The sequence below is a fragment of the Sinocyclocheilus rhinocerous genome, unplaced genomic scaffold (assembly GCF_001515625.1).
Source record: "Sinocyclocheilus rhinocerous isolate Xijiao unplaced genomic scaffold, SAMN03320098_v1.1 scaffold1211, whole genome shotgun sequence".
Classification (NCBI taxonomy): domain Eukaryota; kingdom Metazoa; phylum Chordata; class Actinopteri; order Cypriniformes; family Cyprinidae; genus Sinocyclocheilus; species Sinocyclocheilus rhinocerous.
Genome location: NW_015670979.1, coordinates 74,223 through 91,254, shown reverse-complemented (window position 1 = coordinate 91,254; position 17,032 = coordinate 74,223). Strand labels below are relative to the sequence as shown.

Genomic DNA, 17,032 nt, shown 5'->3' with positions numbered 1-17,032 from the left:
ATGTGTGTGTGTGTGTCTATATATATATATATATATATATATATATATATATATATTCCCAATTTTTTTTTCAGCGTTTGATTGTTTTTTTTCATCTAATATTTATATTTTATTTTATTTAAGCTTGATGTCAGTTAACAAGAACAATTTCTAATAGTTTTAGTTAACAAAAACAACACTGGGGCAAATCCAGTACATCCAGCCACCATGTCTGCTAACCACCTAAGAAAACATTGTTGTTCCAGAATGGTGATGTGGGAGTGGGGTTATATAACAAACTGATTTCACTGATTTCATTCAAGACACAAGTATGTGAGGTATCTAAAAGATTTGTATCTGTCCTCTCAGCTGTCCTCTGTAGAATGCTGTGATCGGACCATTATGGTTATTTACATTTTTGTACATTTATACTTACCTTTTTATGGTTTACAATTGTTTTCCAGAAGCCAGATGAATTCTTTTTTTTCTTTTTTTTGGCAAATATAAACCTCAGTGGGTTCCTCTTTCCTCAGGCTCCTCTGAGAAAGTGGATAGAGTAATGGACCAAGTGGAAAAATACATCATGACTCGACTCTACAAGAGTGTCTTCTGTCCAGAGACCTCAGATGATGAGAAAAAAGACCTGGCCACCCAGCACAGGATTCGGTCAGCCAGTGTTTAGCATTGTTTATATGCTATTATAGTATTTATTAATATTTTTAATTAGGTTGTATTTTAATTTTTTTATATATATATTTCTTGTTAGCTTTAGTTTTATTTCAGTGTAAGTTTGAGTAATTTTCCTTCTTTAGCTTAAACTTATTTTGGCTATTTACCAAAATAGTATTTTTAATTTTCGTTTAAGTTTTACATTAAATATTGATATTTTAACAACACACTCCATATTATATTATATCAGTGTTAACTTAAAGTTTATACATGAAAAGTCCTCACGTAAGTATGATTCTTTTACGCCATTCACCTTTAAAATCTGCAGTCTTGTTTTATTTGTTAAATAATGGTTTTCCAGGGCCTTACACTGGGTAACCATTCAGATGTTGTGTGTTCCTGTGGACGAGGAGATCCCTGAGGTCTCTGATAGTGTAGTCAAAGCCATCACTGGTGAGTCTGCAAGGATGGTACTATTTTTTCTATAGGTTGCTACTTTCGGTTTTTCTTCCATCCAGATTCAAGATTTTTTTTCTTCTTATTTTGTCTCCCTCAGATATCATTGAGATGGACTCCAAGCGTGTGCCCAGGGATAAACTGGCCTTCATCACCAGTTGCAGCAAGCATATCTTTAGCGCCATCAGAATCACCAAGAATGAACCAGCTTCTGCAGATGACTTCCTACCCACCCTCATTTATATTGTGTTAAAGGCGAACCCGCCACGGCTGCAGTCCAACATCCAGTACATCACACGTTTCTGCAACCCTTCAAGACTCATGACGGGAGAGGACGGATACTACTTCACCAACCTAGTGGGTCCACACATAATTTAGAGTGACTCAAAAATAATTTATGTCCAAACAGACTAATTTTTGTGGAATAATTTGGTTCAAAAATGTATTTATTTTACTTTAAAATAAATGCCCTTGGTTTAATATTTTGTTATCTAATGCAATGACATTAATACCTTTTTAAAGGGATAGTCCACCCATGAAAATTCTGTCATTTTTTTATCTTCATGTTGTTCCAAACCTTTATGACTTACTTTCTTCTGTGGAGCACAAAAGAAGATATTTTGAAGAATGCTGGTAATTAAACAGTTTTGGTTCCCATTGGCTTCCATTGTATGGACAAAAAATACAATGGAAGCAAATAGGAACCGATTTGGTTATCAACATTGTTCAAATTTTTTTAGTGCTCCACAGAAGAAAGTAAGTCATACAGGTTTGCAACAACATGAGAATGAGTAAATGATGGCAAAATATAATTTTTTATGTGAACTGTCCATTTAAGTGTGGCAAAAGTTTCCAAATACTGTTTGAGGCTACTATAATTACTTCTGAGTCTGGTTAGCCATATGCCAACTGTGAATAAACATTACTGTTTAGTCTAATCGTTTCTTTGTTCGTTTTCATTCTATTTACTCAATTTTCATCTTTATCACGTGTTCCCTGCAGTGCTGTGCTGTTGCCTTCATAGAGAAGCTGGATGCCCAGTCGTTGAATCTCAGCCCTGAGGACTTTGAGCGCTACATGTCCGGTCAGGCTTCCCCTCGACGACAAGATGATCCTGCAGCCTGGCCCCAGAGTGGTTCCCGTGTCAACCCAGCACTTAGCCAGATCCATCATAACCTCAAGCTCCTATCCAACCTTGAGAAAAGACAGCAGCAGGTCACCGAGGGGGCGCAGAACCTGCAGACCGAACTGGCAGAATGGCAGGACAGCGTGACCCGTGAGGTGCAGGAAATCCTGGAGCGATACCCACTGGAGATCAAACCACGAGCATCTGCGATCGATGCGGAGAATGTGGAGAACGACAGGCTGCCACCACCCCTTCAGCCACAAGTGTTTGCGGGTTAGCATAGTGTAATGTCCTCTGGAGTGAATAAGCCAGCGACATGGTCGTACCAAGACGGGTAAAGCATTTTTAAATGCAGTGGCTGCTCTTGTTCAAGTTCTCCACTCCTTCCCTGTATTTAGGCTGTTACCATTCCATTTGTCTTTTAAATTTGCTTACAGTCCCCCGTCATATCTTTTCTGAAAACATATTCTTGTGTGACTACATTTGTGCAGCTGATTCATAACGGATGAGGCAGAGTTTGTCTAACTAAATAAGCTTTTCTAACCTGGCTTTAGAAGATCTGTCAGTAATTTGATCTACCTTAATATGAGTTGTTTTAAATTACTGAATCATATAGCTGCTAATACATCCTCTTAATGTGATTGCAGTTTTTATGTGATCATACACCACATATCAGCGTTTCTCTTGTAGATAAGTCATGTTCACTGTAGGGTGTTTCACTCCCATGCCTTAATGTGCATTTCTCCTGGATTAAGGTCTTTTTATGGATGTATAAAATGTTTTGCTGCTCATACTGTATACTTTGGAAGTTTAAAGTTGAACCCCATGCAGATTTTAGTTTTTAAAGGAACTTTGGCGTATTTTGGTACATTTCGTTATTAAATGCTTGGTCACGTAATTGATCGGATGTACTGTTGTGCAGACAATTCAGCAATAAACACTATTTACATAGGAATTTGTTTATTTACAAATGAAAATATAGGTATAATGCTGTGCATTTGATCTCACCTAAATGTATGCAATTATGTCATGGTGACCTGACTTAAAAATTAACGAGTCATTCTCCTCCCAAGTTCGGAATGACATTAATATGTTTTGCATTTGATGTTGTCAGCATTATTCAAACCCAATTTAAATGTGATCAAGTTTTCATTTGAATACTGCCCCAGCTGTAACTATTAACAGGTACTTCGCAAAACACTATATTCATGTGGAAAAAAATTGGTTTGATTCACAGTAATGATGATTTATGACTGTGTGTGATATTTTAACAGAACTGCTTTATTTATGATGTAAATATATGTTGAGGTATGTTATTTTGCTGTGTGTGAATCATTATCACTCTGTAGCACCAAAATAAATCAGCAAAGCACAATGCTGAGATCTGATGGTATAATATATATATATATATATATATAACCGTGTTTTAAACCCAGTGGTTGACAAAATCATGTGTTTTTATTTATTTTTTGTTTTGAAGCATACACTATAATGTGTATAAAGTAAAGGTCTAGTACGGTATAAGTGCTTGTTGAGTGGTAGGTGAGGATATGGTGTGCAGATGTCAGTCTGCTAACTCGAATATCTCTAAAATGAGTTGAATTGCATCTCATTGGGTATAGCCTGAATGTAACTGTTTAATTTGCACATGTTCATGTGGGACTTTGAAAATGGCCCATTTAATGAGCCATCAGATCCATAACAGATCTGCAGCCCCACCAAACCTGAGCTTCGTATGATGGTTCCTCTGTACTTGCAGGCCTCCAGAGGTTCTCAGTATAGAATGTAGGTCAGTGTCTCCGGAGAGTTAAGAGGCTCCACAAGTGATATGCTGAGATCTTGATTTAAGTACTCTACATTTGAAGTCATTACTCAGACAATATGTGACATAAATTTTGGTTTTGTTATTTTAGTCATTGATACAGCTTGTATTATATGATTTTGGATTAGTATCATTTGACAGAAACACATCACCTACCCTTCATTAGTTTGAACTACTTTTACTGTTACACTAGAAAACAAATACATCGTGTCAATTTGTCATAATATTCTAAAGTTTGGCATAAAATCTAAGAATTTAGTTACAAAAACGCTAAAACTGGTAAGAAGCACAGCTGAATAGCCATGAATTAAATTTTTGATGTTGGCGCTTTTAAGTAGGCGTGTCACAAAGCTAAGTGAGCCGCCCACTCGAAATGCGCATTCGTGATTGGTTAATGCTAATCCGATCAGCAACCAACAGTGAATACGATTGGTGGATACGGTTTCCCATGGTGACTGACACGATCTCCCGTGGTGACCGACATTGACATATAGGCTACATTCGCTGCTTGCTGCTGCTAGTCCGTAAACAAGCAGTCTGATGCTGCAAAACCTGCTTATAAAAAAAAGTAAATTAATAGTGTTTGATGTAGACAGTCGGAGTGACGGATTCGAGGGCACCATTGAAAGGTAAATGCATTTTGAGAGATACGAGGTTTTTCTGTATGGTGAACTGAGTTTTGAGACCCCCCCCCCCAGCTAACTTGCTAAATGCTAACCTGCGCTACATCACCTGCTAGTATATGTACTGTATATATGTAATAGTATCTTTTTATTTTATCAGTAACTTATATTAGTCGTTTCTTATTCTCTCTGTATTGGCATTGAGTTTTAAGCTCGCACGTTAAGATGTTGGATGGTTTCTTGTTGGATGTGCTCAAATATTGTCCCTGCAGACATATTTAATAGATGACAGCGTTTGTTATTGGTCTAACCGGTCGTTATATCGACCATTTGTGGGTTCTTTGGTTAAAGTCAACTGTCTGCGAAAGTTTACCTTTGATATCTTGTATTTGATACCGTTATGTGCTTTATAAAACCGTGAAGGCCTTAAACTGATGTTGACAGATGTATCCTGCAGCATTTTGGCAGTTCATTCAATATTGTGTGTTAATTTCATCATGTGTTTTGGCCATCTGCAGTCATCTAAGCTCATACAGATGAATGTCTTTTGTCACTTCAGCTCAGTGTTGCCAGACATATTTCTCGGTGTCTACAATCTGGAAAAATACTACAGACTGTGTGCCTGATACTGCTGTAGTTTTAATGAAATGTAATCATATAAATTGTCTCTGCTCTCTGTTTTTATTGCAGTGAAAGCACCAGGACTCTCCCGTCAGGTATATTTGACTGTCAGAACTGGCTGAGATGGATGAGCAGAGTGTTGAGGTATGTTTACAGTGTGCTGTGTGTGTGTGTATGTTTTATGCTAACAGGCATCAAGTTGCCTTCTGTTTATAGACAAAAAACTTGATGTGGAACATTACTTTTAACCTTTACCCAAACGGAAAAATCTGTCAATGTTAACTCACCTTCATGTCATTTAAATGTGAATAGCTTTCCTTCTTCCATGGAACACAAAAGGTGAATTTATAAATATCTTAATAGGAATATTCTAAATGTGCTTGTCATAATAATAAAAGAGATTCAGGACTCCCTAATAAAGGACTCCCTAAAATAAAGATCTTGAAAGTTGTTATGCATAAGATTTGTGTGCTATATTACAAGTTTGAAGCACACAAGAAAGTAAAGGGTGAGTAAATGAAAACAGAATTTTCATTTTTGGCTGAACTGTCTTTTTAAAGGAGTAGTTCACCCAAAAATAAAAAGTTGCTGAAAATTCACTCACCTTCAGGCTGTCTAAGATTTAGATGAATTTGTTTCTTCTTCAGAACAGATTTGGAGAAATTTAGAATTACATCACTTGCTCATCAATGGATCCTATGCAGTGAATGGGTGCCGTCAGAATGAGAGTCCGAACAGCTGATAAAAACATCACAATAATCCACAAGTAGTACATCAATTAATGTATTGTGAAGTGAAAAGCTGCATGTTTGAAATAAACAAATCCATCAAGATGTTTTTAACTTCAGACTGTTGCTTCCAGATAAAATACGAGTCCTTTATCCATAATATTGCTTTCTCCAGTGAAAGTCATTTAATCTGAATGAGGACTGAAATATGCACAGATCACTTGAGATTTATTTATTATTTTGGCCAGAAGTGATGGATTTAAGTTAAAAAGTCTTAATGTTTCTTACAAACATGCAGCTTTTCGCTTTACCAGATTATTAATTCGTTATTAATTCAAGATCATTCATTGAATTGTGTGGACTACTTGTGGATTATTGTGATGTTTTTATCAGATGTTTGGACTCATTCTGACATCACCCATTCACTGCAGAGGATCCTTTGATGAGCAAGCGATGTAATGCTAAATTTCTCCAAATCTGTTCCAGTGAAGAAATTTTCAGCAAATTTATATTTTTGGGTGAACTATTCCTTTAAGAACATAAACTGTTTGATTATATTATAGTAAATATTTTTAGTCTCAATGTTAAGTAATGTGTTCATGTATCAACTAATAAGCTCATTATATGTTGCTTAAAAGTTGACAGAATGCTTTCCTTCTCAAGTTTGTCTGAATTGCCTCTTCGCTTGCGTCCCTCTTCAGAGTATAGCGGAAGTCTTCCGCTGCTTCATTTGCATGGAAAAGCTGCGTGATGCCCGTCTCTGCCCTCACTGTTCCAAACTGTGCTGTTTCAGCTGCATACGGGTGAGCAAACACATGCATGCACACTCATTAACAACATTATGATCATACTACACACAGCCTAGAGGAGCTCACAATGTCTGTCTAATTAATCAACGCTCCCTCTGCTCGCTTTATTGTGTCAGCTTGACAGGACATGACTAAATTCATATGTACAGTGGGTATAGAAAAGAATCACCCCCCTTTAAAATAATCACATTTTGTTGCTTTGCAGCCTGAAATGAAGACAGACACAGTTTTTGTTTTATCCTGCTGTATTTACTGACACAAGGGGGTGATCCTTTTTCCAACTCAGTGATTCTGTGTTTTGTTTTGTTTTTCTGACATGTTAGTGCTATATTTTTCACTTGGATGTTATGAGTTGCACTGAGGAGACACAGCTGGATAAAACAAAAACTGTGTCCATCTTCATTTCAGGCTGCAGAGCAACAAAATGTGATTATTTTAAAGGGGGGTGATTCTTTTCTATACCTACTGTAGAGGTTTTGGTTTAATAAGATTTATAAAGAATTTTTAATATTATTATTATCATACACAAATATTATACATGTCACATTTCACTTCAGTTGTTTTTGCCAAAACACTTTAAGTAATGAGCAGTATAGATGTTTTTTAAATGCTTTCCAAGTGTGCCATGTTGGGAAGAATACTTCCCTAGAATACCTACTAATAAAACACTTAATGTATTTTAATAATTGACCTCTTACTGATTCGAAGGATAAGCCAAGACCGCATATATAAATTAGTAAATTTCGTTCTTCTGTTTTCTTCCTGGCAGCGATGGCTGACTGAACAGAGAGCTCAATGTCCCCACTGTCGGTAAGTTCTGAGGTTCAACTTCAAATTATGTTTTGAGCTTTGACAGTCTCTGCAGTAAATCTAGAGGATTAAGTATTGATTTTTCTATTGTTAGTGTTCACAGAATGAGATCATTTCGGGGAAGCACTGATTAGTTACATTAAGGAAACCGCATCCAAAAAACTTAAGACAACTAGACCAGAGCCACCTGATATTTGGCAACAGAGACACACACACATAATTGCCAAAGCAGTTTGAAGTGTGCTCAAACCAGAGCTTTATAATTAAAGCTCAAACACAAAGACTCCTTTATCTAGAGTGCTGGAACAGATTCATCCCTGATCCCTTACTCGCTTTTAGTTGATCTAAAAATATTCAAATGATATACAAACGTTACAGAAGTTTTATAGAATCAACTTTAATCCAGCTTGCAACAATACACATGCAGCTCTGCAACCTCACAAAACATGAGGAGAACGACAAAGACAAGTGAGCAATACACTTATTTACACTAAATATTAAATCATATTTATATCATGGCTTTTCATACTTTTGAAGATTGCAACAATGAAATCTATACATTAGAAAGCATTTTACTAGGAAAAATAGGCATGGTATAATGTTTTCATATAGAAAAAAAAATATACGCCATGGCTTATATTTGGTTTTCATGTTCTTGGATGAATAAGTGACCAATTAGTGTAGAGTTAATACTGACTGTCAATGATTCTCTCCTCACTCTGCCATTCTCTTACCCTAACAGGTGTGAGAACCATCATGAGAAGTTGAGTGTGTTCTGCTGGACTTGTAAGAAGTGCATCTGTCACCAGTGCGCTCTGTGGGGTGGCATGGTATGCAATTCTGAATTCAAAACATATTAGTCAGGCTGGTGGATTACATATACAGTGTCATTTCCTCCGATCCAATTGTGTTGTGATAAAACATGACTGGTCACACATCAGCGCAAATTATCAATGAATAATACTGTGCCTAATGTGAATGAATTTCAGTTTGTTTCAAACAGGAACTTGCTGATCTCCTTCTCCTCTCCACAGCATGGAGGTCATACGTTCAAACCCCTGGCCGAGATCTATGAGCAGCATGTGACAAAGGTGAATGAGGAGGTGGCCAAGCTGCGGCGCCGGCTAATGGAGCTGATTAGTCTGGTTCAAGAAGTGGTAAGCACCCTCTTTTCTCATTCACGCCCACACGGAGCCATTTAGATGTGTTCTGAGTTGACAGTTTGTGATGGATGCTAGTTTACCAGCCACAAATCCCTTTTAGATGGAACTGCTAATAACAAATCAAATGTTATCTAATTACATGTATTCTTGGTTTGATAAGTGCTTTTGAAGGCGTTTTACATAATGTAGAAAGCCAGGACTTCAAGAAACCCACACAAATCCATCAGCTACTGTTTATAGCTCACTTTTGAATCCTGTGTCAGGTGATTGTCCTATAGAGGGCGCCACAGCACAAAACAAATTTACATTACATGGACAAATACATCTAATGGAAAATCTTCCTAGATTAATGCGGATGGTTTTGACATTAAATGTTCAGCTAGTACAATATTGTTCAAAACTTTGGAGCCGGTAAGATTTTAATGTTTTTGAAAGATGTCTCTTATACTCACCTGGCTGTATTTGTTTGATCAAAAATACAGTAAAAAATAGTTCTATTTTAAAATATTACGATTTTAAAAATTGTATACACATACTTTTAGTCATATAATATACATTTTGGAAGTTTTAAGAGCTATAACTTTGCAGTTTATGTGTTTTTAGGAGAAGAATGTTGAGGCGGTGCGTGGGGCAAAGGATGAGAGGGTAAGGGAAATCCGGAATGCTGTGGAAATGATGATTGCTCGGCTTGATAATCAGCTCAAGAACAAACTCATCACACTTATGGGTACAAACATGCTTTTGTTCTGACAATTTTCATGTAATCTGATATTTGAGGTAATATTGGTCTAATGTAGAGTTGCTGCACCCACAGGACAGAAGACCTCTCTGACACAGGAGACAGAACTGCTGGAGTCTCTGCTGCAGGAAGTGGAACACCAGGTGTGTGGATCTGGTGTAGCAGTAAAATAAAGCAGACATGCAAGGGAGTTCTTGAGACTACACTGAAAATATGCTATTCAAATACTACAATTAAAACCTAAAAAACAAATATGCAGGATAATAATTTCAGATGTTTGTAGCATTTTTGATTTGTGACAAGTGTGTTTTCACCCCACAGCTGCGTTCGTGCAGTAAGAGCGAGCTGATCTCTAAGAGTCCAGAGATCCTGCTCATGTTCCAGCAGGTTCACAGGAAACCAATGCAGTCTTTTGTCACCACTCCTGTCCCACCCGACTTCACCAGGTACACAAACTTAGACACTGTACCTGTTATATTGCTGCTTCACACAGAGACGAGATCTCCGTAAGCTTGAACTTTGGTGCTCTCTGTGGCAGTCTGTGAATTATGAATAAACATGCACACCTGTAAAATCAACTCTAGGCTTATAAAGCCATGCAATCATGATGTCAATTTGTAGGCCAATATGGTATGCTACTTCTCCAGTGAAATTTTAGACTAGCACTTCTTTATTTATGAGTGAAATGAAGTTTGCAGTGAACTTTTCTTTTAGAGACTTGTCTATTTCGATACGCAAGATAAATTGCACACAGTCATATCTCATTTGTTCTCAGTGAGCTGGTCCCTGCCTATGACTCGAGCACTTTTGTTTTGGCAAACTTCAGGTAATGACACGCCCTTTGTCTTTCTTATTAATTTATATCTTAAATGGTGCATTAGTTTTCTTGCGTGACTTGAATTGGTGTTGTCACATTGCCTTAAGTACTCTGCGGCAGAGAGCCGACCCCGTCTACAGCCCCCCGCTCCAGATATCAGGCCTGTGTTGGAGGTTGAAGGTTTATCCTGTAAGTTTGTCACCTGTAACATAGTGGCAAATTGAAATTCACAAACTCTTCATATTCGCAAACAGAGGTTGTTGTTGCGTTTTAGGATGGCAATGGTGTCGTTCGAGGAAACTATCTCTCCGTTTTTCTGGAATTGTCGGCAGGGCTCCCAGAGACGTCCAAGTAGGCTGCACTCGCTGCTCTTGTCCTGTCATCCTGCTGTGCTGTGTCACAAATAATGTTTTTTGATGGCAAACTGGTTGCATATCTTCCAGGTATGAATACAGGGTGGAGATGGTCCATCAGGCCTCCAGTGACCCCACCAAAAACATAATTCGAGAGTTTGCATCGGACTTTGAGGTGGGCGAGTGCTGGGGGTATAACAGGTTCTTCAGGTTGGACCTTCTCGCCAGTGAGGGCTACTTGAATATGCAGACTGACAATCTTGTGCTCAGGTGTGACATTGCAGCTTTATTTTAGACTATTTTATATCTCAAATAGCACCTTATTACAGCACAGTTATTACAGCCTGTTGACACAGGAAGCGTACTTGTGTTAAAAAAAAACACCTTAGATGGAGTGAAGTAGAATTGAACATTGATGTCTCAAGATGTATGTTTTAAAAGTTTAACTTGTAATTAAACGATGTGTAGTAAATGCTGCATTTATGCCCCAAAAAATAATGTAAAAAATGGTGAGAAATGCATCATATACTATCCAGGGATATATCCAGTATAGGCTGTCTTGTTCATTTCTCATGCTCTGCTTTTTCTATTAATCTCGCAGGTATCAAGTGCGATCACCAACGTTTTTTCAGAAGTGTAGAGATCAATATTGGTATATAACTCAGCTGGAGTCAGCCCAGTCCAGCTACATTCAACAGATCAACAACCTAAAAGAGGTTAGTGTTAAAGATGCTGCTATGTGTTTTTTTTATGTCACCCTCAATACATCCTCATTAGGATCTGGTTAGAAAAAACTGTTTGTTTTAAACTTTAACATAATTTTTAATGTCTACTTCCTTCTATATGGACTGAAGCGTGTGTATTTATGAAAGCTTTTGCTATTCATGTGATAGTCATTCTGTAACATGTAATGCCTGTTGATGTTTTCAAACTTAAAGGCAGAGTAAGTGATTTTTCAAAACCACTTTATAAAACTGATTCGGGCCGAATCGCAAAACAAACTTGTAGCCAATCAGCAATAAGGGGCGTGTCTACTCGTGATGTGGAGGAGAGCGCGTTCAGTGCATGGGACGGACATTAGCCGAGCCGAGCGACAGAGAGATAGAGATGGCGGATAAAAAACAAAAGAGGAAAACGTCTGCGGAACGATAAGGCAAGAAGTAGGACACGTGTAAATATCGGATCAGCTTTCCAGCGCTGGAGAGAACTCAAGGAGCGGAGGCCTGCGATCGGACGCCGAGGTTGCTTTGTTTCTTCTCAATAGGTGAGTAACACCGTGTCTACAACAGCTAAAGTCTGCCTACACTAGACGCGATCAAACGATCGTTGAAAACCATTTGAAATTTGTGTCAGCACATCATAAATAGAACCCGGCAGCAGTTTTCTGTAGGGGATTTGTTGCGCCGCGCCGCTCACGTCCGTAGACACGGTGTAACATTGGTTTTGCTTTGTTTCACAGAACTAATCGTTGCCTGGCTTGCGTACGTATGTGTGGGGCGGAGCTATCAAAATAGGGGCAAGACCCTTTTGGGGTAGGGGCGTGTTTGTTTTGGTGATTTCAAATATCAACATTGGCTACCAGAAATCACTCACTCTGCCTTTAATTAAGAAACACTTTTTCCAAAGTGTATTATGTGTTCTATGCTTTTTATATTTTGTCGGATTTCTGTTCAGAGGTTAGCCATAGAACTGTTCCGGCGGCAGAAGTCGAGGAGTTCCTCTCCACCTGATCGGCGTCTCTGCCCCACGACTTCCTCTGGGAGAGACTCCCGTCAGGGAAAGAGCTCCGTACTGGAGGAAAGGAGTCAGGCAGCCTCAGCGGAGACGAAGGAAGATGAGGATGAAGAGAAGACCCAGCATGATGACTCTAATGTAAGACCTGCGAGAGCAGCATAGTGACATTCATAGCTATTTTGTCTTATTGCAATAAAATCTTCAGCTTTTTCTTGTTCCCTTTGAGAACAAGAAAAGTTCAGTTTTTTTTACACCCCTAAGATATTATCCATCATTTCATCAGCCACATCTTGAACATCTTTTACATCATCATCTGCTTTTAGGCATATGACATTCAAATCAGATTACGCTCATTGTGATCTCTAAAGTAAACAAGCCTACATGTAAAGTAGTCAACCTGAAGCCCTGACAGCCACATTACTTGAATCATTTTCATGCTTGAAGCTATTTTATGTTATATTACGCACATTAGGATCAGTTTGATGATAATGTGTTGATGCGCTGTTAGGAGTTGTCTGACGGGGATCTGGAGGTGGACTGTCTAATTGGAGATGAAGATGTCAATCCTCTGGACGGTAGTAGCACTTCTGGGAGCTCCACAGCCACCAGTAACACAGAGGAGAATGACATTGACGAAGAGACCATGTACGTACAAGATTTAAAAAACAGCTTATGTCACCATTTTCTTACTGTTATGACGTTTCAAAATATTTCAGTCTTTAATGCACACAAAGTTATTGTATTGTTTTAGAAGGCCAGTGATAGTTGTTAAAAATCATATGGACCAATCATTTGCTTTTTCCATTTCTTTTTGAAATGATAGTCTTGATAGACTCTGTTAAGTTTCTTTCCTTATATGAAAAAATGCAGCTTGGAGATTTTTATTTGAAAGAAAGAAGCTGAAACGAATTTATAACAACATGAGGGTGAATAAATAATGACAGGATTTTTTTCAGCTAAACTATTTATTTTAACCCAGGCAAAATCACTGCAATGATTAACAGTTGTGATGCAAACCTATCTGAATGAGCCAAGCCATTAATAATAATTGTGGTATTATTTTACCATACTTGTTGGAAGACAGCATATGATGAAGGTCACAAGCTTCATTGTGGTATATAGATAATGTAGATCTTTTGAAAGTGTTTCTGGCAAAATCGTGATCAGCTCTAATAGTGTTTTTCTTATTTCTTTTTTTTGGTAAGGGGCAGTACTCATCATTTGCTAGGTCACATCCTCATGGTGTGGTAAATACTAGTGTACTAAGATTATTGCATAAGAGGTGGTGCTTTGTGTGCCATAGGGTAACAGCTGTATCCTCCCCCTGGCTGGAAAACACAGTTTAATTAGGGCTGCTACCACATTTGTGACAGGCTTTCCCCTCGTACTCCGTGTTTAACCAGAGAAGAGCTGTTCTTTCTGTCCTATTCTATCACGATCTGAGAGAATGAGCACTATTGGCAGGTTTGACTTGTGTAGGCTCTGTGAGAGCACTCGTGTTTCTGTAGTGAGGTGTTGGAGTCAGAACCTCACATGTTTCTGCTCATGCTGCCGGCTACCGTCCGCTCACACAGCTCTCAAACACACACACTGCTCCCAACCAGATGAGACGAATGAGTCATCAGAGCCTCTGCCTCCTGCTTACAAATGCTTGTTCTCACAGTCTCTGTCTTTTCCAATGTGCACACACACAAACACACACACACGTGCACACTTGTTCTCAGGCCCACGCACATTCTCTCACACCTTTGACTCTATTTGCTGGAGTGCTTTGTGTGAGCTCCTCGTGTTGGCTTTGTAAAGGTGCCTATGCAATTACCGTTACCCAGATGTCAGAAGTGCCGCTTAATCAGGATAAAGTAAGGGAAAGAGGGAATTATGTGGCGTTAGGTTCTGTTTACGACTGGTATTATCATCTCAAATGGGTTTCTTGAGATTGGGTATGGATTTGACTGTGAGTTTGAACTTTTATTAAGAACAAAGGAAGTCGACATTGATTGTGTTACAGAGACATGGGCACATGGAAATATCCCAGATGAAATCCTGGATATTGAAGGCTATGAACTCATGTGGAGATCATGTGGTAGAGGTCTTAAACAGTTTTTTTTTTTTCTTTGCTGAGGCTTGGACTAGGAACCAACAAAAACGCATGAACCGTGTAGTACAGGACAGATAAAACAAGCCCTACTAAGATTAGACACACAGGAAGCAAGTGGCCCCGATGATATACCTCCTTGGTTTCTTATTTCCAATCTTTTTTATGGTCGGGACAGTATGAATATCACTTACATCAAACTGATCAGAAAACCACAAAATGTCCTTACCATGTTAAGCCCCAAACATTAACCAACCCTACATAGGAAAAACAACAACAACAACACACGGATGTATAATATTCTCTCATAATTAGCATTCAGTGATGTTCTAAAAGAGACATTTCTTAAGTATGATCGGAGTCTGTCTAGACTCTAGAGTATGCAAATATGCTGTTAGTAGGTTGCACAAAAAAGCAAGCAGCTTTACCGGAAAGCATGCAGAAGAGAGCACAACGAATTATTGAGAGATTTACATCAATACATCTACCTGATTTACAAGGTCGGAGAGAGCAAGCCACCATTAAATTAATGCAAGAGATGGCTCAGAATGATCATCCACTTCATGATCTTTTTCCACCAACCAGCGGTGAAAAAACTGCTCGGCTTCTTAGGAAGCAAAATAATTTGACATTATTCAAAGCAAGGAAAAAATCATTTAATTATGAATAAATTATTATAATATAATTATAATAATATAATTTGGATGTTTAGGGTCCTTTTTGCAATTGCACTTTTGTTTCCTATTTTTATTGTATGTGTATGGATGGATGGATGCATATGTATAAGTGTGCATATGTTTAATTTAATTATTATTTGGTGTAGTATTATTTGTTTTGAATGATCTGTTTTTATATTTCTTGAGAATTTTGTATTTGTTTTTTCTTGGAATTGTATCTTTTGATGTACTTTCTGCAATAATTCAATCTTAGTATTGCTAAGCAGAAAACTAAATAAATGTCAAACTTCAAAATAAAAAAAACTTATATTATTATTATTTTTTTTTTATTTTTTATTTTTTCAATCTAAAGAAAACCCTTTTTTGTGTATATTGAGGGGGAATAATAATAATAATTATTAATATTACTTGATTTATTTTTTATCATTATGTTTTAATATAAACTTAATCCTTTTTTAATAAAAAGAAAACCTAGTTTTTATGTATGTTGAGGGAATTATGTATTTATTTATTTTAATACTTTTTTTTTTTATTTGTTATATAAATCTTTAATATTACTTGATTTATTTTTTATCATTATGTTTTAATATAAACTTAATCCTTTTTTAATAAAAAGAAAACCTAGTTTTTATGTATGTTGAGGGAATTATGTATTTATTTTAATACTTTTTTTTTTTTATTTGTTATATAAATCCTTTTGCAGTAGATAAAGAAAATAAGTAATTTTTATGGTGGGGCCAGTATAAATACTAGCAGGGTAAGCAAACATTTGTTCTATGTATCCGTGTGGAGTCAAAGCTCTCAGCTTCTATAAATACTGTAGTGGATCAGCACAGAGAACCACTGGAGAGGACGGAGTCATCACACAGTTGAGCCTGAGACAATGGTGCATGTGTTACCCTTACACACACACACTCACATATACATACATAATCAGCAGGATGCTTGGAGAAGAATGCTATCAACACCCCCTGTGGAGCAGCTTATTTCAGACTATACCACTTCTCACTATTAACGGGGGAGTCACGCAAATGATTCCTGGTCTATTTGAAGCATGTGGCGATACAAAAGGGACATAAGGCCCGGCCACACCTCATTTAGTTCCACTGGGATCCAATTAATCAATCAGAACCTTTCCACACTTAAACCAAAATTTTAGAGCTGATCTGGTTATGCATTGTAGATATGTTTACTTGCTGCTGACACTCTAGTACTAGTTTCTTTAGTACTAGAGAAATCATACAAGTGTGAATTGTTTTCATCTGTTACAGGTCTGGTGAGAATGATGTGGAGTACAGTGGGAATCTAGACCTGGAGGAAGGTGAATTACCCGATGATGTTGCCGGGGCAACAGGTGAACCAGAGTTTCTCCGTCCAAGCTGCCTCATTGATACAAATAATGCTGTTTCTCTAATGAAAAGCAAGTGCATATGGCAATCTGGTGTGTTGAAACACTTGGCTTTGAAGTGTCATCGACTGCGACACCCTGTTAATCAGTTGTAGTGATGTAATTGAGCCAAATTACCATATCAGCCTTTTTGAAGATTTACTGCAGAATCTGCAGTTTAAAACACTGTTGCATCTTCTGCTGTAAGACATTTAGTGCTCACTAAATTGAAAAGACATTAAAGGGGTCATATGATGCGATTTCTATTTTTCCTTTCTCTTTGGAGTATTACAAGCTCTTGGTGCATAAAGAAGATCTGTAAAGTTGCAAAGACTAAAGTCTCAAATTCAAAGAGATATTCTTTATAAAAGTTAAGAGTCAACCACGCCTACCTAAAACGGCTCGTTCGAACACGCCCCCACAT

General features: G+C 37.6%; 2 protein-coding genes and 1 long non-coding RNA gene across 5 annotated transcripts in view; all 3 read left to right on the top strand.

Moving 5' to 3' along the window:
* Positions 1–3,605, top strand: part of LOC107734461 (rab5 GDP/GTP exchange factor-like) — an 8,612-nt gene extending 5,007 nt beyond the window's left edge. For all 3 annotated transcript variants that reach the window (XM_016546434.1, XM_016546433.1, XM_016546435.1), the window contains 4 exons: positions 513–645; positions 1,010–1,101; positions 1,205–1,461; positions 2,107–3,605. In XM_016546434.1, coding sequence (XP_016401920.1) covers positions 513–645; positions 1,010–1,101; positions 1,205–1,461; positions 2,107–2,508 — 884 coding nt within the window. In that variant the 3' untranslated portion in view covers positions 2,509–3,605. The remainder of the gene's footprint in view (positions 1–512; positions 646–1,009; positions 1,102–1,204; positions 1,462–2,106) is intronic.
* Positions 3,606–4,550: 945 nt separating this feature from the next.
* LOC107734469 (uncharacterized) lies at positions 4,551–7,643 on the top strand. Its single transcript, XR_001639100.1, has 4 exons — positions 4,551–4,681; positions 5,366–5,440; positions 6,726–6,827; positions 7,603–7,643. It is a non-coding gene; the product is annotated as an uncharacterized LOC107734469 (long non-coding RNA).
* Positions 7,644–8,053: 410 nt separating this feature from the next.
* LOC107734467 (E3 ubiquitin-protein ligase TRIM37-like) overlaps positions 8,054–17,032 on the top strand; it is a 15,571-nt gene continuing 6,592 nt past the window's right edge. The window contains exons 1-14 of the mRNA XM_016546441.1: positions 8,054–8,111; positions 8,386–8,473; positions 8,678–8,800; positions 9,410–9,533; positions 9,621–9,688; positions 9,867–9,991; positions 10,321–10,371; positions 10,470–10,551; positions 10,637–10,713; positions 10,806–10,985; positions 11,317–11,431; positions 12,390–12,587; positions 12,958–13,094; positions 16,493–16,575. Coding sequence (XP_016401927.1) covers positions 8,065–8,111; positions 8,386–8,473; positions 8,678–8,800; positions 9,410–9,533; positions 9,621–9,688; positions 9,867–9,991; positions 10,321–10,371; positions 10,470–10,551; positions 10,637–10,713; positions 10,806–10,985; positions 11,317–11,431; positions 12,390–12,587; positions 12,958–13,094; positions 16,493–16,575 — 1,498 coding nt within the window. The 5' untranslated portion in view covers positions 8,054–8,064. The remainder of the gene's footprint in view (positions 8,112–8,385; positions 8,474–8,677; positions 8,801–9,409; positions 9,534–9,620; positions 9,689–9,866; positions 9,992–10,320; positions 10,372–10,469; positions 10,552–10,636; positions 10,714–10,805; positions 10,986–11,316; positions 11,432–12,389; positions 12,588–12,957; positions 13,095–16,492; positions 16,576–17,032) is intronic.